Consider the following 27,390-nt stretch of genomic DNA (forward strand, 5'->3'; position numbering starts at 1 on the left):
TCCTTTTTTCTGAGATGCTTGGGATCAGGAATGTTCCCTATTTTTGATATAGTTTTTTGGCATATACATAATGATATAACTTGGAGATGTGATCTAAGTTTAAACACAAAATTCATTCATGTTCATTGATACCTTATACACATAGCCTGAAGATAATTTTATATATAATATTTTAATAATGTTATGCATGAAACAAGGTTTGTATACATTGAACCATCAGAAAGCATGTCACTGTTACAACCATTCATATAGACAATTTTGGATTTTGGAGTAATTCGGAGTTCCTGATGAGGGATACTTAACCTTTATTGGTACTACCGTAAGGTAAAATGATTCTAAAACTAATTTAATTTTTACAATTTCCCTAAAAGATCTTTAGGAATGCACCCTCAATATAATGAAAAATTTCAGGCTGGTTTTAAATTTAATTCTTAAGTATGATTAAATCTGGGAACAATTAGACTTGGAAAACTTGCTTTTTTTTACTACTTCCAAACATTAGTAAAAAATAATATTTTGAACTCTCTCTGGAATGAACACTTCCATCTGGAAGAAACCTTCTATCTGTAATTAGCTCTGGAAAGCAATTTTGTCCCTGGAAAACTATTTTTTTCCTCTCATAGTCACAGGACTTTGCGTATGTGAGATGACGGAAAAGAACTCAGTTTGGTTTTTAATCGTTTAGACTTACCCTAATTGTGCAAACTTGTTAATGTGAATTCATGCATAACTCCCCAGATGGGATGAGCTTCCTTGTGAAATCTGAACAGGACTCCAGGTGAAGTTAAACAACATTCTGGAGATAATTTTAGGCCTATCTTCCATTTTCTCTCTCATTGGCCCTATAACTTATGTTGATGTGTGCCTTCAAGTTGTTTCTGACTTATGGAGATCCTTGTTCATAGAAAGTTTGGCCTTTGTTTTCCTTTGAGGCTGAGAGAGTATTACTTGTCCAAGGCCACTCAGTGGGTTTCCATGGCTGAGTGGGGATTTGAGTCCTGGTCTCCAGAATTATACCCCAACGTTCATATTACTAGTCCACATTGACTGTTACTGCCTGTAGCTTAACCAGTCTCATATGGAAGCCATTTTTATCTGAATTGAGACTAGTTAAGCTACAGGCAGTAACAGCCAATGTAGACTAGTAGTATCTTGGAACTACCTTTCCAAGATGTAGGGTCAAATCATGGTGTCAAAACTGGTTGCCTTAAGAAGACCACAGGGAGGGCTTATGGTCTTCTGAGTAACCAGTATTGGTGTAATGCCATCCCCGCAATAAATGTATAATTCTTCAGTGGCATACCAAGCCCTAACCATCAGTCATTCTTTCCTTCCATCTCTGTTTCCAGAAATACATAGATTTATATAATGGCATATGTCCAGAATGAGGCAATTGTTTTGCAATATATATTTGATTTCACTCTGCATATTTTGACAAGTGTATCCTAAGTTCAGGTCACCTGGAGACTAGCCAGCTCCTTGGGGTATGAACAAAAACAGTTTCACGCTGCCCCATTTCCCTCATCTTCTGTTGTAGTGGTAGGAAAGAGCTAAGGGGAAATCCAGTTACAGTAACTTCAACTGAAAATGCAAGGAGAAGCCAAGAAGAGTGGCATGGGATTAGACTAAGGTCTATTTAGTCCAACATTTAGTCCCACAATGGCTGACTATAGGGGAGCTCATATGCAAGATGTGGAGGCAACAGCACCTTTAGTCTTGTCCTCCCCAAGAATTGGTATTCAGATCTATAGGGCATTTTATGCTGGAGATAATATACAGCTGTCATGCATTGATAGCCTTATTCTCCAGTGTTTCTGCCTCACATGCTCTATGATGGCCTTGTGTTTTGTTCAAACCTATTTAACTCAGCCCTTGTTCTATCATCCACTGCTAGATTTGACAGCCTTCCTCCTGCCCAAATATTTCCCACTGGCATCGCCTAAGGCAAGTTCTACCTCAGCCGGAGCGCCTCTAAGCCTTTAAAAAGGACTAGCGGTACACATAGGCCCGTTGGGAGGAGGAAGGAGATAAGAAGAATTGTATGAAATCAGGACTCACATTAAAAAACCCAGATTGGCATGAATTCCCTTTTTGGGACAACTGTTTTTACACATGAGGGTGCTTTGTAACAGCGGCTTGAGCATGTAGTGCTTGGGATACCTCAACCCAGACTTTGGAAAAGTTACTTTTAAGAACACAACTTCCATCAGCTATCATGTCCAGTAGCCATGCTGGCTGGGAAACTCTGGAAGTCACTGTCCAAAGAAGAAAAAGAAAAGACAGTCTTTGTGCCATGTTTTTCTCCAAATCTATTTCAAACCTACACTTACACATGTATGTATGTCCCTTTCCTTCCTCCCTTTCCTTCCACCATTGTAGTTCAGATGCCTCGACATTTCCCACGTCTGCTCTGCTGCTGAAAACTGCGCAGTTTATGGGCCCAAGCATCTCTCCAGGATAGGGCTAGGCTATTTTTGTCCAAGATTAGTCGGGCTGGGTCAGGTGACTCTTCATCGTTGCCAATAACCAGGTAAGCTTTACCAACTTGGAGGTGAAGGCAGCGGCATGCCAAATCCAGTTCAGGTACCCAGAGTGGCTGCTCACCCCGTCGAATGGGCACATGACGTTGCCGGTAGATAGTGTGAACTGAGGCAGTGAACTGCCACCATGTGCCGGATTTCTCCATGGCCAGGAGCTGTGCACGAAGAACTAGGGTTGCATGTGAAGGATCAGAGAAGAGAAAAAAAGAAACACTCAGGACATGTATGATATCACCTCTCCCTTGCAAACTTGTTACAAATTCTTTCCTCCCCATAAACAGACAAGTTGTTTCCCTTGCTTTCTTTGCACAAACAATGCTTCTAGAGAGTGTGGTTCCATAATGTATGGAGCTGGAGAGAACAATGATGTTACTTCCTATATGAATAAGCCTATACATCTCACTTCATATTTACATGTAAATTGGGAATTTTCCATTGTTCTCCACCACAAAACTATGACATTTCCTGGTACTGGAAATATTCATAGCTCTGGAATTTCCTGACTGGAGTGGGTGAGTGGGAATAACAACATTACTTCCTGATTTAACACCCATTCTCCTCTTTTGGTAGCATATAGTATGACACACACAATGTGGATGCGTGAAATCATGTATAATAGCAAACCCAATATATTACATCTGGGCTGGAAGTATACCATAGAATTGCACTGGAGGATCTACAGAAGCCATACACACTTCTGGGAGGGGAATATTTTTGGAGCATGGCTCAGTGGAATTTTGGATATTGAATCCATGGATAAGGAGGTCATGCTGTATTACAGAGGCATGGAGCTGAGATGGGTTTTTAGTGGCAAAGACGTTTAGGATTGAAGCCTACATTACCATAATCCTTCTTACAGTAGTTCCTCAAGTTCATCTGGACACGTCCTTGGGGTGGTTTACAGTGATTCTGGCATTCAGTACCTGTGGAGTACATAGAGTTAGGCTGGGGCAAAAGCATCCTACTAACTTCTATCCTATTTGCCAGTCAGTACTTCTCTAGTCTTGAGTGTTTCAGCAACCCCAACCCCTATTCACAGCAAAAGAAAACTCTAAAAGTAAAATGTCAATCTGCCTTCAATTTGGATCATTTCAGCCCACTGAAAATAGAAAGAGCTTAAAATGCCTCTCCAAACCTCAATGCATGTAGACTCCTATTCTAAGTCATCCAGATTAAGCTTCCAGGTCATACTGGTTAAGACAAACTGTACCTGGTAAATGCATCTGAATATTGTCATATAGCTAGCTACATATACCAGATCACTGGTTCATAAACACCCTGTAACCTACACTGACTGACAGCTGCTCTCTGAAGTTTCAGTGGGGGGAATTTCATAGATATGCCTTGGGTTGCCAGGAATTGAACCTGCTTGAAAAATATGAGGCTTGCTACTGAGTCAGGGCCCATTTTAAAATAAGAGGGTGCAAGCTCCACTGGAGAGTGCAAACAATGGTCAAATACTATAAGTGAATTCTCTTTCATTTGAGCAATATTACTTTGAGTACAAAAAGGCCTACAGCATGTGATGGTGGACTGGACAATGTTGCCTCAGGCTGCAGAGAGGGCGTGTGGATTATATCCTTGAATCTTCCTTTCTGTATAAAAAAAAACACTGGCAGCCCAAGCTCTCCCAATGCCCGAGGCAGGAAAACAACCACTACTGACATCTTTACTTCTGCATTATTCCCCACTTCACCCATCTTTGTTGCTTCATTCTCTTTCTGTCTCGTTTCTGGAGTGAGACAGTGGACAGATGGACTTTTGATACAAAACGGCCAATGCTGTCTTCCGCAGAGGCAGCCAACTAGTCAGCCATTCACAAATCCTTGGCTCCGAAGTTGCTCTTCTCAGAGCCAGGGATTGTAAGTGAGGTGCCTAGAGGTACTGTCTCTTTCAGATACCTCTCATTAAGATATTTGGGGTCTTGCTGTCTCTGATGACATACCTCATCAAAAAGGCCCATGGATTCGCCCCACATTGGGACAAATCCATGGGCTCCCAGCGGGAGGCGTGAAGAAGCTGCCGCTCTGCCTTGCATTGCCTGCCTTACCTTGCCCTTCATTTCATGGAGGGAAGGGTTACCTCCCGGTTCCTCCCCCCCCCCCCCAACAATTGCTGGGAAGGCAACAAGGGGAAAGCTCCCGTGTTGTGTCGGCATGTGATGCTTCTTCTCTCTATTAATCACGGAGCCCAACCTGAAGTGCCTGTATGTCGTGTGAAGGGCTCCGTGCTGAAAATGGGGGCGGAGGGGGGGGGGGGCGGAAGAAGCATACGATGGGCAAATCGGCCTGTCTGATGAGGAAGTAATTAAGGCATTCTGTAGCCATAGTACTGAGGCCGGGGCAGGGTTACCAGGATAAAAAAGGGAGAGGGATAAAATGAGAAGCTTGTTCAATCTAATAACAAATCTGTCACCCCTTGTGAAATTTTCCTTCAGCCTTGTAGCCTTGTAGTTACTTAAAACCTCAACTGAGCATTTAGAAAAACAATTTAGGCATCCAAAGTAAAGCTGCATGCAATGGTACCAAGGGAATGTGGATGCAGCAAATATAAGACTTCTAAGCATGAATGACTTTGTGTCTCTCTGGAATGCTAGAAATTTGGAGAATGAAGAAAATTTTCATTGGAGAGGGAAAACGCTGATTGAGGATGGCTCTCATTTTGTCCCCCATAACTACTCGCTAGTATCCCCCACAACAACATTATCACATGTGGATCATTGCAACATTTTACAGATGAAAACCGGGCCCTGTGTAGCCAGCCAACATCAGGTTCACCGAGTATTACAGAATAAGATATATGGCATTACCCATTTCCCTACATGTATGCTTCTACAATTAGATTTCTTGATGATGATTAATGTGCCAAACTTTATCTTCATAATTTGTGAGAGTACAGGTATTCAAAGAAAATGGCAGCAGCAATTTCTGCCTCACAGTCTTACTTTCCCCCTACAACTGCCATAGTCACAGCTACTGTGTCAGGTCTGGACAGATCCTGATTTGCACTTTTGATTTGTGTGTGTGTAGGTCAGAGCAAACCATAGCTCATGGGTGATGATTGCAAACAAATAAAAATGTATTTTGTCCCCACAGCCGCTCTCAGCTCTCACCTTCTATCAGTAACTCCTTCCTCCTCAAGTTAGTATAATTGACAGAAAATACTAAGAAATAAAAAAATATGAGCCATTTACAAGATACTAAACAAAGAGAACAACATGCCCTCCCAAACTTAAAACTATACAGAGAAGCAGCTATGAAGTGGTGAAAAGAATGGATACATCTTGATAATCAAAGCCTTTTCCATAATCAAATTTATGGAAAAGTGGCAGAAAACCCAAACTTTAATAAACACACACTTAGGAAAATTCTGATGAGAACTTGGAACAAGCGCAAAATAACATTTTATATAAAAAATACCGAAATGGACTTTGTTTCAGGAAGCCTTTAAGCAAAGTGGAAATCCCAAGGGCAATAGAAGATGGTTAACCTATGCGGATTTACTCAAGAAGACATGAGGCAATTTGCAACTAAAAATAAAGGACAGAAATAAATCAACAAGGCTACAACCTGAACTGGTTTGGATTTACACAAATACACCATCAATACCAAAAGGAAGTATACATAGGATTTGAGGAAGAAAAGACTGATTTCGACAAAATATTACAAGTAAGAAATAAACAACTATGCAATATCTACGCCCTGTTGCTAAAATGGCACATAGAAGATGAATATATCAAAGAATGTATGGTAAAATGGGCCAAAATATTGGATGTACGCTTAACCTAGATGAGTGGGAATGCCTCTGAAAAGTAAAAATAAAAATGTATTGTCGAAGCTTTCACTGTCGGAATCAGTGGAGTGTTGTGTGGTTTCCGGGCTGTATGGTCGTGTTCTAGAAGCATTTTCTCCTGATGTTTCACCTGCACCTGTGGCTGGCATCTTCAGAGGATCCTCTGAAGATGCCAGTCACAGATGCAGACAAAATGCCAGGAGAAAATGCTACTAGAACATGGTTGTTCAGCCCGGAAACCACACAAAAATATTCAAATTACTCACTGTTGGAAAACTTTTACAAAATTTTCTATAAATATTACATGACAAAAAGAGCCAAAATGCAGCCACAATTGAAAAATGAGTCTACCCTGCCATATTATCCAGTTCAAAAAAGATAAACTGGATTTTATATGGCAGTGTAGAAAGGGCCTTAGGCATCTCTTTAAAAATACTGAACTTTTTACTTTCCTTCAGAAAGCAAAGTAATATTTGAACTCCCTCCAACACAGACACTTTGCCTTTCTCACCTGTGTTCAATTCCTGTGGAGGGACAGCTGTGGTTGTCATCACCTCCTGGATCCCTAAGCGGCGGAAAAGATGCAGAATAAGCTGTTTGATTCTTTTTAAAAATCTGCATATATAGAGAGAATAATTTTCACCAAGTATAAATAAAATTCCCAAGCCTGAATAAATGGATTCGTATTAGGTTGACTTGTGTGTACTTGTCTTTTCATCAATCATTCTATGTACTTTTGTATGAAGCAGAAAAGTGCAAGGCACGTGCTGTCAAGGAAAATGAAGAGCTACCGGTACCCTGTTAACTGCTGGCAATCTTTCCTACCTACATTCTGTTTTCTTTGATTTCATTGGGCATCGTCACCCATATCAGAAAGTAGTCCCTTTCTTTGGAAGTCAACTTCTAAAGCACATCAGCTGCCTTGGCTGAAGGCAATATTCTTGTCCAAAAGACTAACTCTTCCAATTCTGTCCACATGATTTCAAGTGAATCTTTGTTGTTGGCAGTGCTCAGGGAAAGGAAAGATCATTAGTAGTTGGTCTGAGGATATAAAAAATTCTCCAGAAATTTATTTAATGAATTTCCATGCCCAGGTTTAGGTTTTTAAAAATGGCAGTTCAGAGTTTCATGCCAGTTGCACTACAGGTCAGATGCTTTGCTATGTCAGATCAGGTTAGTTTCTCCTAGTATAAATACCCCCTGGAAAGATCAGTGGGGTGGCCAGAAAACATTGAGTTCTACCTCTATGACATCATTTCTTGTTTTAGAGACTATTGGGAAGTCAACTTCTCAAAGTGCACTCTCATTCTAGGGCTGTGACTGAAACAGCTTTTGTTGTAGTTGTTGAATGTTAGCGTGTCTTTCCTCTAATCTTAGGGACAAAACACTTGTTCTACAAGGAGTCACAGTGAGCTATCAAATATTGAATTGAACGTCTGAATTGCCTAATTGCAGTCCAAATCTCAACTTTTCCTTAATGTTTTATCAGTTAAAGCACAGTACGTCAAAATTAGTATATTACACAAATGTGCATATAAAATACTTACATTTAGGGGAAATGCACACAAAATTACTATCATTTATAGGGAAAACATGTATATTCTTTTTAAAATGTCATCTAAACAACACATTTGGAAATATGAAGTAGAAGGCATATGAAGTGCATATGAAAACAAACATGAATATTTTTGCCAATTTTTTACTAGCTGCAGACATGTAACTACACATTTTAACTGTGAAAAATGAACTAGATTTGTCTATTCCTAGACTTGACACACTGCAATTAAGTAGTGCCCAGTTGTGTGCCCTACAGTCACTATTGTGCAAAGTTGATCTCAAGCAGGGTTTAAGAAAGCGAAAGCTTACGGATACAGGGAGCATGGGCACTGCGGCTTTGTTGAAAACCCTGAGCGCATCGGTTGCAGGTCAGCCCAGTCACCCCGTTCTTGCATTGGCATTGCCCTGTGGTCTGGTTGCAAATAGCACCAATTGCTCCAATAGGATGACACTGGCAGGCTAAGGAAGCAATAAAGCGAGAGTTATTGGACTGGAAAATGGTGTGAGTTTTACCAGAAAAGCCGCTCCTTCCACTATCATCGTCCATATCAGAATGTGGACTTATCAAAGTTTATGCCATACCTCAATATTGCCAACTGCCCCAATGCTATGTCTCAGTAGCTGAGAGAACTACTATGATGATTTCCTTTAGTGGATGTACAGACCTTGGGAAAGTTACATTTGTTTGGACTGCAACTTTGAAAATCTGGGATTCAGAGTCTCCACACACCCCCATAACCTTTTCCAAGGTCTGGTACAGACTGTGTATCTGAAATTTAAATTGAAAAGGACACAGGCATCTCTTTGCTATGACTGAATCTTTTATGGTTCTCCACCCAGGAAATTCAACTAAGAAGAGCTTAGCTAGAAATCTTTGAAAATTCTTCATATTCTTCAAATTCTTCTCAAGGTTCCATAGTGGAACCAAACTTTGACATTATAAACTGGTTTAAGAACTTCCACTTCCAGTAAATAAGGAAAGGCTAATAGTCATACCTGTAATACCTGGCAGGTGGGATGGAGAGGTATTAATAAGCATTACAGATTGTGTATCCCTTATCTGAAATACTTGGGACCAGAAGTGTTTGAGATTTTAGATTTTTTTTCATATTTTGTACATATATTTGCATATATGTACATAATGAGATATGGAGAGGAGAACCAAGCCTAAATACTAAATCAATTTATGTGTATAGACATTGTATACACGTAGCATGAAGGTAATGTTATAAACAATATTTTAAATAATTTTGTGCATAAAAGAAAGTTTGTGTACATTGAACTATCAGAAAGAAAAGTTGTTGCCATTTTAGCCATCCATGAGGATAATTTTGGATCTTGGGGTATTTCAGAATTCCAGACAAGGGGTGCCGAACCTTCGCTAGAAGACTAAAATTCAGGTTTCTGAAGAATTGCAGTGTAAAATAAATGGATTACTACCGGTAGTGCAAAAATAATATTTCCTTGGTCCTGTACTCATCATTTGACTCAGCTTTAGGTGGACACATCTAAAGCTACTGTAAATCTTTGACCCAACATTTCCCTTATATCCTTCTAGACACAGTCCTGAGATTCTACTTAGTAACTTTCTCTTCATTATTTATAGGCTCAGTAAAATTTCCCACAGCAACAGCATTTTGTTCCTTCGCTCACCTTTGCAGGCTTTGTTGCTTGTCATGGGGCGGCTGAGGTCCCGCTTAAAGCCTGGGTGGCAATACTGGCAGTGGCGCCCAGCTGTGTGGTGGCGACAGTTCAAACAGATCCCTCCACTCCGACGTCCTGAGAGTTCAAAGAGTTCCATGCTGAACCGGCAGCGGTGGGAGTGGAGGTTGCAGTCACAAGCTAAGGACACAGGAAAAGAGTTGGCAGTCATGCTGGTTCCTTCCTAATAAGACCTGGCTCTTCACATATAATGAACGCCTTATTGGAGAAGGTTAAGAGTGGACATGATACCCATGTTTAAATATTTGAAAGGATTGAAAATGGACCAGACATGTTTTCTGCTGTTTCAAATACTAGGACATGGAGTAGTGGATTCAAACTGAGGAGATCCTTTCTTAATATTAGAAATAATTTCCTGATGGTAAGAGCTTTTCAACACTGGGGAGTGGTGGAATTTTCTGGAGGTTTTTAAAAAGAGGCTGGATGACCATCTATCGAGAGTATTTTGGTTGTGCATTCCTGCATGGCAGGGAGCTGGGCTGGATAGCCCTTGTGATCTCTTCTCTCTCTATGATTCTATGATTGTAGTGCTGGGGACAGAAATTCAATCAGGCCCCCTAGCATAGGGTTGCCTAGTAAAAATTGTGCTGATTTTGAGATGATGCCAAAACCTAAGACCTAGGGGTGACCTACTGCGATGTCCCAGAAAGCAGGCTGATGATGTTACAAGGATGATGTTACAATGATATCAGATATTTGGTGCTGATTTTGAGGTTTTGCCTTTTTCAATTTTGCGAGTGCAGTTTAGACTTCCTCTATCAGCTAAATGGCCGTATCTACAATTTAGTTGTTAGTGTTAAGTGTCTTCAAAACATTTACGATCTATGGCAACCATTTCACAGGGTATTTTTCTGAGAGTATGCTACTCACCCAGGGTTAACCAATGGGTTTCCATAACTGAGTGGGAAATTGAACACAGGTCTCCAGAAATAAAGCCCAACCCTCAAAACCACTTCACCACCCTGGCTCTCTACACATTTGTTACAACCCAGATTTGATTTGACAGTTTTAGATACATCTGAGGTTCCCTTAATATTAGAGATATTAAGTAATGCTAGAGGATTAGAATTATTTAGTTGAAAATTTTAGTTACGCAGGATTCCTGGAGATGAAGCGAAGACAACTGAAGTGGCAAAAAACTGTTATAACTGTGTAATGCAGATGCATCCTTAATCTCAACAGAATGGAAATATCCCTAGTTTTATAAGATACAGAATAGCTACTCCTAGCCCTAATGAGGACACACAGAATATCCTGTGTCCCAATGGGCTCAGTCACTCCTTTAGTCTCACCCACACACTCATGCGCGTCTTTGGGCGTTGCTCGTTGCCAAGGCCTATCCCAGAAGAAGGCTTTGCAGGTGTCACATTCTGGCCCGGCTGTGTTGTGCTGACAATCACATTGAGGCACTCCTCCTTCTTTCCCAGTTGTGCATCGGGAGGCATGTCCGTTGCATTTGCATCTGCCTCCAACCTGCAGCTCAGCCACCCCATAGGATGCCTCCCGCCTTCGCAACCCCAATATCCGTGTTGGATGCATGCGGTCAAAGGACACTCGGAGGTCAGTCGCAGTCACCCAGTCTTGAAGTACAGGACTATACTCAAACATCCTGGCTGAAGGTCGGCCTGCTAGGGGCATGAAAGCTACCAATCCCCCCATGAGAGGTTTGGGGGTGGTTTGGGCCTCAATGCAAGCTGCTTCATGTTCCATAGACTTCAGAATGACATTAGTTGGTGGCAAATGGTAGCGTCGCCAACACAAGGCAGAAAAGAATTGAAAGGGCACCCAACTGCGTCCATAATCCATAGATTTGTAAATAGCCAGAGACTCTGGCCGTGGGGAGCAGAATCGGAGAGCCACATAGAGAACTTCCACTCTACGTCCCAAGGCTAAAGTCAGTGTGGCGTTGGTTGCAGGCTGAGACCACCAACAAGTGGCACCACCATCTGCATCAGTGAGATACTCAGGCATGTGAGTGTCCTCTTTGCAGCGCTGGCAGAATTTTGAGGTTGGGTCCATCGAATCTCGGAAGGTGCAGAATCGTCCAGGGGAATTATTGCTACTGCATGTACTCGATGCTTCCACCAGACGTCCTGATGCCAGTTCGGATAGCTCAGGGAGGCAGTAGCGTGGATTGCGGTTGGCATCGTAGCATGGATCCCAAGGGTCAGAAGCCAAGCCCAAAAGGAACAGAAGGCAAATTGCAAAACCCCATGGGAAGTGAAGCATTTCTGGGGGGAAGGAGCCAGGAGTCAAAAGCTAACTATACATCACCTGGAAGAGAGAAGGGATAGTACGTGGGTTAGAAATGCCAGCAGCTAAGGAAAAGAAAGAACAGCAAGCTACATCATTCCCATTCCACACAGACATTTCTGTCTAATTTGCTCACTGTTTCTCCTCAGTTTCTCTCTTATTTCCTATTTCTTTTCTGCAGATATATTCATGATGCCAGAGTACTGAATGTGACTGGTAAATATTCACTTTTCAGATGACTGTTGTTTTGCAGTATGAAATGCACAGGTTTTCTTGTCAAAACAATACTTATGTTGTGGAGCATCTAATTTTACCCAATATTCAAACAGAGCTGGGCAAAATTTCTTTCTGTCTTTGTATCTACACTGAACTACTGCATGGTAGATGTTTATTTCCATTTCAATAACTATGGAAACCATAGCTATACAATCCTTGGAATGGTGAGCCATTTAGAAGGCACCAAGGAACTCTAAAAAAGAGAAGAACCAAGTACTAAATCAGTTTAATTCTTCAGTGTGGACAGGACTCAGATTACTTTGGGAATTGTATTTCAAGCAAATGAAAGATTTCTTTCTTGCAGAGAATTCCAAATTCTCCACCAAACTACAAATCCCAAGTTTCTATAGGATTTATGGTCTACTACTCTGCAAATCCATGGATTCTGGGAACTGTAGTCCACACATAAGCCCTATTTTGCCTTGAGAGTTTTTTCCTCACCCAACAAACTCCCATAATTCTACATAGTAACTGAATTTGGATTCCTTTTTAAAATGATTTCATCCCTATCTTGTTTTCTGAGCACACTATGTGCCAAACTAGCCTCTCATTAAAGTGAGAGTCCCCTTGAGATTTCATAGGACACAATTATGAAGGATGTCACAGTTTTGAATATTCCCAAAAGTGTCAGCGCAACGTGACAGGGCTCCCAGAGCCCCCAGCCAGAATGATCAAGAGATTCTGGGAATTGTAGCTTCAAAAAGTAATGTTTCCAAGCTATGTAACTTGACCAGTTTTGAATGTTACCAAGCTGACTATGAGGATTTGAGGGGAGATCAGTGTGAGGCAACAGGACTTACATGGTAGAAATGTGAGATTATATGATTCTGAAGGCTGTTTAAATGATTTCACTTCCCACTTCATATTGTTTTGGTCTATTTTAAATACTACACAACTCTTTGTGATATAGTTTTGCTACTAATTCCTGGCCCTTTTGGCATGATATGGGACAGATCCTATATATCCTAATCCCTTCTATGGATCCATCTTCATTTGCAGCACATGATTCCCTAAAGGAAGGAAGGACCTCAACTCTTTCACTAGCAGCATTATCCTCCACAGGGCTCTCACCCTTTGGTAACTTGTAGGTATGGAGATTAGTGAATATCCCCCCCCCCCCCAAGTTGTTACTGCACCTGTTCATGGTTCTCTGATCATTCATGTAACAATAATTTACACACACGCACACACACATCTCAACAACTCTCTTCAATTCAATCTCAAATTCAGGCCCAAAAAGCCAAATAGATGAGAATTTAATGAGCGTGAGAAACTAACTTTAAACTCCCTTTTCACAGTAGAGGCACGGATGGGAATTAAACTAGTCTCAAGGGCTGAGTAGGAGGAGAAGGAGAAAAGCAGTAAAGGGGGAAGGTAATAGGCCATGAGGGCTTGCATCTGGCCATTGGTGTGTATGTGAAGGGATGTGTGTGTAGAGCGGTGGTATGTGAAAAGGAACAATGGATCAGGGAGTGCTAATTTGTGGATTATGATAAACCAAATTCTCAATTTTCCCTGCGTTCCTGCACGCTAGGGGTTGAATAAACATGTCAGTTCCCCAAGGGGGCTACAACCATCACTCTTCTGAGTGAAAACAAAAAAAAAAATACTTGGAGGGTGAGAAGTGTCTTTCCCCACTGTAATCTGTCTTTCCATAGCAATGGCCAAGCTTGGAGAGGTTTCTCTTCCAATTGTCTCTGAATTTGTCTGAAATTTTCTCCAAACAGTCCCTGAGTTTATCAAAAGAGGAAGGTGAATAGCAATCACAACATCTTTGCCCTGGACTTATCACATGATGTCACTCCTTTCCTGCCGCTCTCTTGGTAGTGGTGGGAGACAATCTTTTACAAAAGGATATCATTAGTGGGTTACTTTTGTTTGTAAAATGTACACTCTCCAGGCTGTTCTTCACTGGGAGAGAGGCAGGAAAGAAGAGAAATTGTGTGATAAGTCCAAAGAAAAGACGCTGTTGTCTTGCTGTAATTTGCCTGCCTTATATGATAAGCTCCTAAGCTTGTATGTGTATGCTTTATGAATCTCTATATGCTGTTAAAGGAGAGTTCACCAAAAATAAAAGGGCCCAAGAGTAAATTAAGCCTGAACTCTCACTAAAAGCCAAAATGACTAAACGATTCTACTTTGGACACATCATGGGATGACATGACTCATTTGTAAAGATATTAATGCTGAGTACAGTTAAAGACAGTAGGAAATGAGGGAGCATGTATTACTGACTCGATCAAGGAAGCCATAGCCCTGAGCTTGCAAGAATTGAGCAGAACTGCTGATGACAAGAACTCTCAGAGGTCTTTCATTCATGGAATCACCGCAAATCAAAACCAACACGATGAGACTTAAGAACAAAATTTGCATGCTTCCTCAGTGATCTAGGGTGACTTATCTTTTGAAGGAGACCATCCTATTACATCTCTGTAAGCATTAACATGATGTCGAAAACTGGTATGGGAGCACATTTTCTACTCTCACTACTGAAATTCTGCACACCCTCAAGTGACTCTGGTCCAACACTGAATATTGTTTACTTTCGTACTCTGACCCTGGATAGAACTCATCTTCTTTTGCAGCTCAGAACTTAATTTTTAAAGCTCATATTTACAGTAACCAATACTACCTCAGCTGATTGATTTTAGCTACTGTATGAGATTAATTTTTTAGGATTCCAACTTGCAGTATCTCCAAGTGGCCAAGGTTTCTATGGGATTCTCAGAGTTGCAGTCCCCCAAAATAGGTTTCCAACATCTGTTAATAAAGGGCTCTGGAGTTCAACAGTGCTCTGGGTAACTGTATAGTTTTCAAAGGATCTCAGAATGAGATTTGTCTGTGTACTTATTACTACGTCTTGTAGCCATTCATAAGTATGGTTGTTTCATTTTCATTTTTAGATATAGACACCTTGGCCAAGGGTTACAGACAATGTCATAGGATGCTTTCCCACCAGCGTCATAGAACAGAGCCTATCATCCGCTAATCGTCTGAGTTTCTCCTACAGAATTCTGGAAAATGTAGTTCAGAGCAGAGCCTTTGGAATTCTCAGCAAGAGAGGTCCTCAGCTTTCTTAAATCACATTTCCCAGAATCCTGCAGGAACAATTCAGACGATTGGTAGACAATAGCCTCCATTTCATAACTCTGGTGGAAAAATGTCAGAGACAGAACCTTGCAGGAAGAGCTGCAAGGAACTGGGCAGAAGCTGATTGGTTAGAATCTGGAACCTGTGGGTATTTGATAGGTCAAGGGCAAGAACTAGTTATTCAGTAGTTGGAGCCTGCAAGAAACTGGGACATCAAGCTACGACCAAGCAAAACCAGGATAATACTTGGCAGAACTATGGATTAGTTGGCCACGACTGAGCTGGGATGGAGTCTGAGAGACAAGAATAAAATCATGCATATAGTGAAGATCCTAAAAGTACCCCATAAATTGCTAAAAGTTGTTAGCCTGCAAGGCCACTTTTTAGCATGGAATTCTAGGAGTTGTAGTGAAAAACAGGTAACTTTTCTAATCTCTGGTCAAAACCTAGCAAGTCTCCTCTTTCTTCTATTTATATCCTACCGTATCTCTCTAAAAAGAGATTCAAAACAGCTATTTATTTATTTATTTACAGTATTTATATTCCGCCCTTCTCACTCCCAAAGGGGACTCAGAGCGGATTACAATGAACACATATATGGCAAACATTCAGTGCCAACAGACAAACAACATATATAGACAGACACAGAGGCATTTAACATTTTTTTTCCAGCTTCACGATGCCGGCCACAGGGAGAGCTGTTGCTTCACTGTCCACTAGTGTCTGTACTTCCTCATTCCTTTCCTCGTGTTTTGCTGGCAGTTTTATAATGTTGTAAATTAGTTAAATTAGCCTCCCGCATAAAGCGTACCTAAATTTCCCTACTTGACAGATGCAACTGTCTTTCGGGGCTGCATAGGTCAACAGCAAGCCGGGCTATTTAATGGTCGGGGGCTTAACCTGACCCGGGCTTTGAACTCATGACCTCTCGGTCAGTAGTGATTTATTGCAGCTGGTTACTAGCCAGCTGCGCAACAGCCCGGCCCTTGCGCCACAGCCCGGCTATTGAAAATGCCTGGCAAAATTTGAGGTTTATTAACTATCCAGGAAAAATTGGTTTTCTGAAACTAAGTCCCCATTTTGTGGGTGACTCGAAGATACATTAACTGTGCATCATTCCATGAAAACACCCACAGTGTGAGAGACAGAGAGATTGCCATAACAGTATCACATATAATCTGTGGGTTTAGGTTTGGGGTCTTTTCAAAATGACAGTTCTGAATAAAGTTTCGGCTCGGGGTGAGACAGTCAATTACAGGATGGGATGAGGCGCTCATGGAGGTCTGGCGACACTTGAAGCCTGATCTCTCATTTCTTTTCCCTTGATAGTGGATAATCCCTGCAAGAGAGAAAAGTGATGCCTCTGTCTTGTCCCTGTTTTTTCCTAACCCCCTTAATCGCTAATTGCCTTGGGGGGCTTTGAATGTGGAGCATTCCTCAGCCACCAGGGAGGTCTTGTCTCTCACAGTCTGTGTGATGGCTCCTCATACTGTATGGATCCTTGTTCCCAGAGATGCCATATCCAAAGGTCCCTTCCATCCATATAATCTTTGTTTCCACTTTTGAAATGGCTCCTATGGAGCTCCACGTAAGATATTTGCTGGGACTGATCCTCCACATGAATTTTCCTCCACTCCCTAGTGGAGAGTGAATGAGAATCCACAAGAATCTTCCATAAATTGGATAAGTAGATCCTAGCCAGAAACACTGAGGTACTTGAGTCCTAAAATATGTGTGAAAGAGTAAAAGTGAAACAGCAAAATTGCACGCACACATAGAATAACCAGGACCTTTAAAAGCAAGCATGTCTGCAGTAATTTAATTCAATTAAGCATTAATATAATCAAATGTTTTTCAATAAGTACTGAAGAGTTCTGTGTTCCTCATTATGGCCAGAACTAATCATGGCTAAATGTCACTTTTTAAAAAAAGCTCAAATTTGTTCCATTTAATTTTTGGCTCCATTTGCAAATTTGGAGTCATCCCCCCTCTCCGTGCCATTTATTATAATGTTTGCTTTCCATGTTAATGATATAGTCTGTGCAGCTGTGGTTGATGCTTAATGTGGTGCAATTAACAACCACCAAGAGTTGCCCGTTACAACATCATCCATATATTGCCCTGATCTGATGATGATATTATTCTTCTTTTTGGAATAGCTAAGTTTTATTTTGTTTTCAAAATAAATCATAATAATAATAATAATAATAATACAAATAAAAAGTACCAAAAAAGGGGGGGGGGAGAAGGGAAAGATAAAGACCATAAAAGGATATAGAATGTAAGTTATGGAGCCATGTTAGTAAAATAGTTCTGTACATAAGTGTATTGTATTGTCAGAGACATAGAGGGGGGATTAGATGATATTATTGTTGTTTTTGTTTTTGTTGTTATTATTATTATTATTTCAGGACATGGATTAGTCTTGATTTGGCAATCCCAATTTCCCACTGATCAATCTGGCTGGAGGATTGTGGGAGCTATCACCCAGAAAAGTCACTTTACCAGTCTCTGTTTACTTGTAATGGATGGATTTTTCCATTAGTCTCTCAATTGGCAAGACTGCCTTCATGTTTTCCCCGCAGTTTTCATAGATGCTTTAATAATGGTCATATGAACATTTCCCTTCCCTTTTCGCGTAACAAGTGGAACGTCCCAAATTTGATTTTATGCCCTTCTGTGAAACTCTAAACATCCTCACTGACAACCCTGCTGCCTTAACACCTGCCATGGAGCGAGAAAGGAGAAAAACTTTAAAGTTGACCTATGGGAATGGGGGTGTTTTGGTGCCTGTATTGTAACTGCTGACAAACTGACACGCTTAAGAAAAGGGAAACGGAGTCAATTTTTTCTTCCCCCATCTTTAAAGGAACTGAAAATCCTCTCTTTTCCTTTCACATTTTGTCTCCCCTATAGAAAAACCTATCTTGACAAATTGGGGAAGGGGCTTTGAAACCATCTGGAATTTCAATAAATCATTTGTCAAACATAAACAGCAGGCTTTCACATAAAAAGGAGGTTTATGTATGGAGTACTAGGATTGTGCCCAAAGATGGGAACTTGGAGAAGTTAATTTTTTTGGACTTTGCTGTTGTTGTGTGCCTTCAAGTTGTTTCTGACTTCTTGAGACCCTAAAGCAGGCATGGGCAAACTTCGGCCCTCCAGGTGTTTTGGACTACAACTCCCACAATTCCTAACAGCCTACCGGCTGTTAGGGATTGTGGGAGTTGTAGTCCAAAACACCTGGAGGGCCGAAGTTTGCCCATGCCTGCCATAAGGTGAACCTATCAGGGATTTCATGAGACAGAGATCTTTAGATTCGCTAGTTTGTAAGCTCTAGTGAAGTCCTCTAAACTACATCGCTAGAGTTCTCTAGCAAAGAATTCCAAACTCCTCATCAAACTATAAATTCCAGGCTATAGCTGGAACCCTAGTCACTATCAGTACCCTAGTCACATTGCCTCCAGTGTATTGACTGATCACCCAGTGAATTTTCATAACTCAGCAAGGATTTGAACCCTAGTCTACAGAGTTGTAGTTCAATGCTGAAACCATTATACCATACAGTACCAAGGGGACAATGGAATAGTTTGAAATCCATATGTTTGAAATTATTTCCCAAAATATCATTTTATTTTTTCCCAAAAGTGGCTTAAGTGGTTACTAAAAATTAGAACTCTAAAACAGGTAATATGACCACTTAAATGCTGAGGTTATACACACTCTATAATTGTAAAAGCAATTTTAAAACGACGTTATAAGGAGTGATGGTATGTCTTGTTATGTTGTCAGTGTGTACTTTTCGGACTACAGTTCTCAGACTCCTCAGTCAGCATGGCCATTGGAATCAAGCTATTGCTATGAACTGGTTATTGTAAAAAAGGAATTAATTCCAAATTATAACCTGTTATTTGTAACCTTTTACTCCTTCCTACTGAGACTTTCTGAGCAACTGCTTTATAAATATGGGTTTTTGATTTACGATACTTATATGTGATTTAATAAAACCTCCACCACATGTAATATTACTCTACACAACTTGTTCCTAGATTATTGAGGTGCCTCCAGGAACATTTCCAAAGATTATGAGGAAATTGCATGTTTCTTAGCACTTAAGGCTCAATGTCTGTCTGTCATACAAAATAGACTGATGGAGTGTGGATGTCCCTTTGGGAGAGGAGGTGTGAGATTAATACTGAATAGAAAAATATAGAAGATATTTGCCTAGTGATGCTTGAGTTCTGCAGTTTATTCAAATGAATCCCTCAGTGTGTGGCCTTTTCGCAGTATGTTAGTGGATGTGAGGTATATATGTTGAAAATGCAAATTAATTCAGATTTCTTTTGAATCAGGTAATTAGTTTGATTTGGACATGTATGAGAGCAATTCCAATGTCTTCCATTGTAGTATTGCTGAGTTTAAAAAATTACTTAGAAGAGTTAGAACCAAAGGGGCAAGTAGGACTGGGGTTCAAGCTGATACATTTTTAGGATACATTTTTCTCACTCACATAACTTGCATTTGCAAAGGGATCTTGTAGCATGTTACCAAGTTCTTTCTCTCAAGTAGTCTTACTACAAGATCTGTTTGCTTATTGATCCAGGTTAACATGGGTGTCTTTGGATATCTTGCATTTGCTATTGGAAGTTGCATAATACTTAATAGGCATATTTGATTGCTGAGATATTTGTTTATAAGAGGAAATGCTATTGTGAGAGGGAAATCCATAATCCCAGAGAATACATACGTATTTCTCTTAATGTCTAATTTGAACCTTGTCTACCATCTGTTGACAGCTATGGTCTGCCAATGTAAAAAATAAATAAATCTAAGAGACCATTATTGGCATATTAGGAGACTATTTGTTGGTCTTTGGTAGTGCATGAAATTTATGTTCTGTAAGATTTAGAAAACACAGGATTAAATAAAGTTAGGAATATTGATTATATATCAAGACTGAAGTGGAACTGCTAATTTGTCTCACTGATTGGGCTGACTGATGTAATTTTGACTTGGGGCTCTGCTGTTGTATGTAATTATAGTTTTAACAATTTGATGAAAATTGATAGGATGTTTTTGTAACATATCCATGATACATTGTGAATTATTATAGTGTGCGTATCATAAAACTATTTACAAACAACTGCTGCCTGCAGCTCGTAAAACACATTCCCAAGACTTGGAAACAGCCCAGAGGATGATTGTTAATACGAAGCAGAATAGCAAGATAAAATGGTTTAAAATGCTCAGCCTAACCGATGGGTTTTCACAAAGCTCTCACAAATCTTTGTTGCAAGAGCAAAGCGAGGCTGCATTATGAGAAACCTGACTGCCAACATCCCTCAGTAAAAATAGCAAGATTTTTCCTGTACTGAGCTGTCCACCAGATTGCCAATTAAAGAAAGAAAACTGTCTCTCTGGGGGAACTGTACAATGAACAGTGAAAGAGATTTTGTGTGTGTGTGTGGATCATCACTGACCAGCAGCCCCTCTCCCCCTACCTAGAGAGCTCTTCAGTTCTCTGTCGATCAAAAATGTGGTTCAACTAGAAACACAGTCATTTCACACCACACAGTTATAGCATTATGATTCCACTTTGTCTGTGTCAACACAGTATGGAATCCTGGGATTTATAATATAGCAAGGGTTGTTTAGATTTCTCTGCCAGAGAGCTTAGTGCTCCCCCAAACTACAAACCTTCAGGAAATCTTAACCATGGCACTGAGCTGCAATTTCATAGTGTGAAAGAATACTTCTAGAACATGGCCGTACAGCTTGGAAAACATACAACAATCCAATCACTGGTTTGATTCAGGGAAAAGTGGACCATTGAAGGATAGGATCAGGTGGAATTACCAGGTGGTGCAGCGGGTTAAACCGCTGAGCTGCTGAACTTGCTGACCAAAAGGTTGGCAGTTCGATTTCGGGGAGTGGGGTGAGCTCCTGCCATTAGCCCCAACCTAGTAGTTTGAAAATATGCAAATGTGAGTAGATCTGGGTTTCTGTTAGTCTTTTGGGCTGTATGGCCATGTTCCAGAAGATTTCTCTCCAAACATTTCACCCACATCTATGGTAGGCATCCTAAGATGTTGTGAGGTATGTTGGAAACTAGGCAAGGGAGGTTTATATATCTGTTTAAAGTCCAGGGAGGGAGAAAGAACCCTTGTCTGTTGGAGGCAGGTGTGGATGTTGTAATTAATTGCCTTGATTAGCATTTGATGGCCCTGTAGCCTCAAGGCCTGTCTGGGAGAATCCTTTGTTTGGAAGTGTTGGCTGTCCCTGATTGTTTCATGTCTGGAATTTCTTTGTTTTCAGAGTGCTGTTCTTTATTTACTGTTCTGATTTTAGAGCTTTTTAATACTGGTAGCCAGATTTTGTTCATTTTCATGGTTTCCTCCCTTCTGTTGAAATTGTCCTCATGCTTGTGGATTTCAATGGATTCTCTGTGTAGTCTAACGTGGTAGTTGTTAGAGTGATCCAGCATTTCTGTGTTCTCAAATAATATGCTGTGTCCAGGATGGTTCATCAAGTGCTCTGCTATGGCTGACTTCTCTGGTTGAAGTAGTCTGCAGTGCCTCTCATGTTCCTTGATTCGTGTTTGAGCAATGCTGCGTTTGATGTTCCCTATGTAGACTTGTCCATAGCTGCATGGTGTACTGTAGACTCCTGCAGAGGTGAGAGGATTCCTCTTGTCCTTTGCTGTATGTAGTATTTGTTGGATTTTCTTAGTGGGTCTGTAGATAGATTGTAGGTGAGTAGATCAATAGGTACCAATCTGGTGGGAAGGTAACGGTAGCATGACCTTGAAGGTGTCTACGGACAACGCCAGCTCTTCAGCTTAGAAATGGAGATAAGCACCAATCCCCAGAGTCGGACATGACTAGACTTCATGTCAGGGGGAAACCTTTACCTTTACTTATGCAGCAAATATCCTTCAGGTCTCTCCTAGGTTTTTTTTTGTTGAAGCTTAATGTAACACATTTCACAAATGAAAACTGAGATTCATGTAGCCAAATAAAATCTAAGTGTGGTCAAATTGGGGAGATGATTAATGAGGAAGAATAGAGAAGCTAGAAGAAACTGCAGCAGTTTGCTTTAATTTGAGCCTATTATGAAGGCTAGATTCTGCAACTTCACTTCAGCTAACCTTCTCTGAATGCAATTTCTGCACTTCAAAATCAGTTTGAAGCAATTATAAGTTGAGGATGAAAGGGGAAGGTCGGAGGTGGCAAGAGAGACCAGCCCATTTAAAAAGCAGTTGAAAAATTGGAATGACAGATTACAGTAATTGGGACAGTCCTGCTAAATTGGGACAATTGGAGTCTACACTATTTTAGAAGGTTCCTTTGACTCACACCTTCAACTCACTTAAGATATGTCAACTTTTGCTCTGTTGTTTAACTTAAAGTGGGTTTCTGACCATTTAGTGAATGAAACCCTTTCGAGCCCAGTACAGTATTTTGATGCATAAAGGTCCAATAAAGAAATCCAGTTTCCTAATAGATGTAATAACAAGGAGACTGCCTTCTAAAAGGTACAGACTTCTATTTGTCCACCAGTCTGTAACCACTCATTCCCACCAATCTGAAACAGATATTGGATAAGGCATAACTTTTATGAAAGCTTGTGCCTCTCTCATATAAAAAACTTAATTACAGCTGTGTGGAGTTTTTAGGTTGGGGAGAGCTAGGATTTCATTTCTGTTAGCAGCATGAACATCAACTCTTGTGGGATTGCAGTGTTTTTGAAGCGGATTTATTTCACACTCACTGATCTCATAGTGCAGTTCCCCCCTTCTCCTTGGGAATTAATGAATTTCCTTTCAAGTTTTGGTTTTAAAAGAGACTCGAGTCTCTGTATTGAAGCATCTTCTATTCAGAAAGATGGAGCCCCTTCCCACATGATTTGGTGAAGATGTAAGGCAAGCTCAGTCTGTCTTCCCACTCTGAAGAAAAACTGGTTTTGCTGTCTCTGTTTTCACTCCACATCTTCCTGAATATGGGGAGCAATTATACATCTGCTTTCTTTTAGTATAAGAAAGAGTCTGCATTTGGTAATAAACATTATCCCAGCTTCTGTTTTTTTTTCCAGAAGACTATACACCTCTTGAATGCTAATGTTGCCGGCTAACATTTACATATATATTCTTCTACAGAGACAGAGAATGTGCTGCTTCACGGAAATTGTTGGATTATCATCCTTTAATATCATTGGCAATGGTGAGAGATGATGGGAGCTGCAATATCTGGAGAAATCCAATAATATTGATATTTTCTGTGGTCTGTTGGAGCTATCTTTTCTTAGGTATAAATGTTAGAGCCAGATTCCTGTTAGGATACTATAGTAAAAAAAAAAACCCATGGAAGTTGTTATACTTTCTCAAAAGTTGAGTAAATGTCACATTTTCTGCCCCACTACCTTCACAGATACAAACATGTGGGAGGGCCTTCTCAGTGGTCACCCACAGAATCTGGTGGCTTAATAAAGGTACAGTAGAGTCTCGCTTATCCAACGTAAATGGGCTGGCAGAATGTTGGATAAGCTAATATGTTGGATAATAAGGAGACATTAAGGAAGAGCCTATTAAACATCAAATTAGGTTATGATTTTACAAATTAAGCACCAAAACATCATGTTATACAACAAATTTGACAGAAAAGTAGTTCAATACACAGTAATGCTATGTAGTAATTACTGTATTTACGAATTTAGCACCAAAATATTGCGATGTATTGAAAACATTGACTACAAAATATTGCGATGTATTGAAAACATTGACTACAAAACATTGGATAATCCAGAATGTTGGATAAGCGAGTGTTGGATAAGTGAGACTCTACTGTAAGATGAAGTACACTGAATGGCTCTCTTTACAACCAAGATTAGTTCTATTCACCAAACTCAGAAATTTCTTCGCATTCAGAATAGAAAAAATGTGGGATAAACCAGAGCAGACAGGTACTCCCAACCAGGCAAAAGGCTTTTAATGTTTAGTTCTCAGATCTAGGTTTGAATCTTTGTATATTCAACAGTCCTGGTCCTGAATTGGGATTGCTACCTCTTCTTTTTTTCCCACCCTCTTGCCCTCTTTATAGAAAGCAGTTACAACATGATCCTTTCCATATTTGGAGTAGCTCTAACGGTTGGATTTGGTCTGTGCCAATGGGACAGAAGTTAATTTCTGTTTATTTTATAAAAGAATTTTCAAAATGCCATAGATTTTTCTACATTTTAGATGGAAAGAAGTTGTAGTTTCAAAAGATTAGAATGTGAGGGAAAGCAGAATTGACCAATTTTCGAATCCTTAGTTCTGAGATCTCTTTTCTTGGAAAATCAGAGCTCATTCAGTTCAGGAACCTTCAGGGATTCATCCTGCATTAGTCCTAGATATTGAAGCTGCCAGTGACACAAGGCATACAATGAAACAAACAAGTTCAAGGAGTATTTGCTTCTATTTTCTAAATACATTTTCTCTCTCTCTCTAAGATATAGTGCAAGTCAGCAGAGGCAGGTGGTGGCTTATTCAGTCCTCACACATTTCACTAGATTTTACTTTTGACACGTCTTTTGCATCCCAGAAGGCAGGTGGTTGGAGACAGTGCCGCTCCAGGAGCGAGTACGGGAAGCATAAATCATTGCTAAAAGTGATTCCTTCTCCTCCCTGCCAACTATCTGTATGATTCCCCGTCCTGTCTTTTCCATCAATTCTTGCACATAGGCCAAGGCTGTATCAATTCGTTACACACATGTTGTTGTATCATCTCACCTTCTCAAACCATGAAGTGTGTCAAGGCTTAGTGCTTCAACTTAGAAACAGATTCACAGGAGTTGAGGCACTATTTACAAAAGTTGGTATATTGAGGGGTGGGGGTGGAATACCTCCGTTTCAGATTGCATGAGATTGTTTCTTAAAACCAGACAAACAATGGGCAATAACTCATTGATAGAGCACATATTTTGCATGCACAATGTTATAGGTTCAATCCCTGGTATCTCCACTTTGGCATGAGACAAGGGAGCAGGGGGTGGAAACAATCAAAATGAGTTGGCAAAATTGGACCATAAAGAGTTATGTGTAGCCAAGCCTCCTTATAAATTGCCAACCAGAAGCATATTAAATGATCAAGCACTAAAAAAATATTAAGACAGTGAATGTAGTTCAACCTTTCGAGGTGTGATAAAAGTTGCCTGCAAACCATCCTGTGAGAATTTACTTGAGATTAAGATACAGTAAAACATGTAGGGCACCTTTGAGTACACACTGTCCTTGTAAGAGTCTTCATATTTAAGAATGGCTGAATAATAATGACTGGGAAAAATAATTTGCCCTTCCTGTGCAAGAATCTTCAAATTTAATAACAATTTGTTGACTCATTCGGACCCCTCCTAAGCCTCCTTGGGAATTAGCAAGGTGATTTAACCCATTCCTTTTTCTGAAATATGACCCCAGAACACCTGGTATTTGTTGTTTCCCATTCAAGCATGAACCAAAGCTGACCTTGGTTAGCTTCCAAGATCAGCTAGGATCTAGCACTATACAGTATAGCCAACCAGGTTCTTTAAATAGCACTATATGCTTCAAAAATTGTTTCCCTTGGTAAAAAGAAGAGATCTTGTGATTATGTCCCCTTTCAGCAAAGGTTTCCAACAATGTTGATTAATAGCCTTCTCTTTCTAGGTTCAGCCTATTTCACTGTTTCCTGATGAATTGACAAAATAGGATGAATCTGCAGAGAACATTCATTTATTTTTAAAGGAGCCGATCCTTAGGAAATTTCACCACAATTTGCTCGTTCACAGGAGATAGTGCTGCATCAGAGGCTAGTTTACATGTATAATGTTTTAATTGTTTAATTTGTATTTATATATCTGCTGATTTTAGTTAAATATATAATGTATTGCTTTTTGTATGTGTATTGTGGCATTGAGTTTTGCCAGTTGTAAGTTGCTCTGAGTCCCCTTTGGGGTGAGAGAGAGTGTGATAAAAGTATAGTAAATAAATAAATAGTACAAAAATGATAGAATATGAAGGGTTGGTAGCCCTATGCCCTGGAATTACAAAAGTATTGCAATTAGAAGGAAAAGGCAGAGCTTGTAACTTGTGCTGAGCTGTCCAGATTGCAATTCAGTCTTTTTCTTTTAGTACTACAATTTACCAACTCCTAGCCTTGATAGCCACTGGGGATTCTGGGAGCTGTTGTGCCACAAAGTAACTTGTTAAGTTGTGGACATTATGGGAGTAATTGGAAACTGATTATGACTTGTGATTTGTTCTAGACTGTGTTAAAATCTTTGGGGAATCAAACCCTACATGGTGTCCATTGGAGGACATGAGTTCTCAGTGAACGCTCTGGAGTCACCATTGGCGGTTAGGGGCTTCCATGTCAGTGGGCCAATGAATCTGTTCCGGATTTTAGTCTGAACTGTATAGAAACTACACAATATTTGGAAGGTCCATATGAAACACTGAAATGGATTCAGTGGAAGCCATCAGCCTGTTTACAAGACCCAGACTTGGCTAGAGTGGAGAAAGAAGGGTTGAGGATGTCTGTGAGATCTGATCCAAATTCAAAGAAGTAGATTTTCCAATACCTGTATATGGATCTGAAGAACAAGCACTTGAGGAATCCACACTCCCTTTCTCCTTTAATGCTACCAGTTTACTCCTCCTCTTCCCAGAGGACAAGATCAGAATACAAATGAAAAGGGTTTGAAATTGCAGGATTAGAGGGAGACCACATTATGTCATTTCTCTTTACTTAAATGATAAGCAGTAGGACTTCCTGCTTAATAGTCACCCCATCTCTTTCCCTTACTCTTTCTCCCAGCAGACGCTGGCTCTCATGACATCCTTTCCATGACGTCAGCCCTTTTGGCATTGACTCCACTCTTTTAAGGCTATACAGTTCTTGGCTCCCAATGGCGTATCTCCGTTTCATCTCCTTTTTGCTGCTACGTAAAATTAAACCCAGGAGAGGCTGAGTGTTGCCGAAAACCAGCCCTGCTCTTGACAGGGTCACATAATAACCTCAACGAGGAGAATGGCAATTTTCCAGCCATTGGATATCCAGCTCCAAGCCATTTTACTAGAAACTGGTCACATGCTTGGTCCCTCTGCCTTGCTTTAACTTGCTATCTCGGGCCTGGATTGTAATGTTAG

General features: G+C 40.4%; 1 protein-coding gene across 1 annotated transcript in view; it reads right to left on the minus strand.

The window, feature by feature from the left end:
* Nucleotides 1-153: 153 nt before the first annotated feature.
* ntn5 (netrin 5) overlaps nt 154-27,390 on the minus strand; it is a 42,110-nt gene continuing 14,873 nt past the window's right edge. The window contains exons 2-7 of the mRNA XM_008117205.2: nt 10,904-11,885; nt 9,543-9,731; nt 8,199-8,348; nt 6,844-6,897; nt 3,383-3,463; nt 154-2,709 (exon numbers count right to left, since the gene is read on the minus strand). Coding sequence (XP_008115412.2) covers nt 2,381-2,709; nt 3,383-3,463; nt 6,844-6,897; nt 8,199-8,348; nt 9,543-9,731; nt 10,904-11,840 — 1,740 coding nt within the window. The 5' untranslated portion in view covers nt 11,841-11,885 and the 3' untranslated portion in view covers nt 154-2,380. The remainder of the gene's footprint in view (nt 2,710-3,382; nt 3,464-6,843; nt 6,898-8,198; nt 8,349-9,542; nt 9,732-10,903; nt 11,886-27,390) is intronic.

This window comes from Anolis carolinensis, chromosome 6 (assembly GCF_035594765.1).
Source record: "Anolis carolinensis isolate JA03-04 chromosome 6, rAnoCar3.1.pri, whole genome shotgun sequence".
NCBI classification, from domain to species: domain Eukaryota; kingdom Metazoa; phylum Chordata; class Lepidosauria; order Squamata; family Dactyloidae; genus Anolis; species Anolis carolinensis.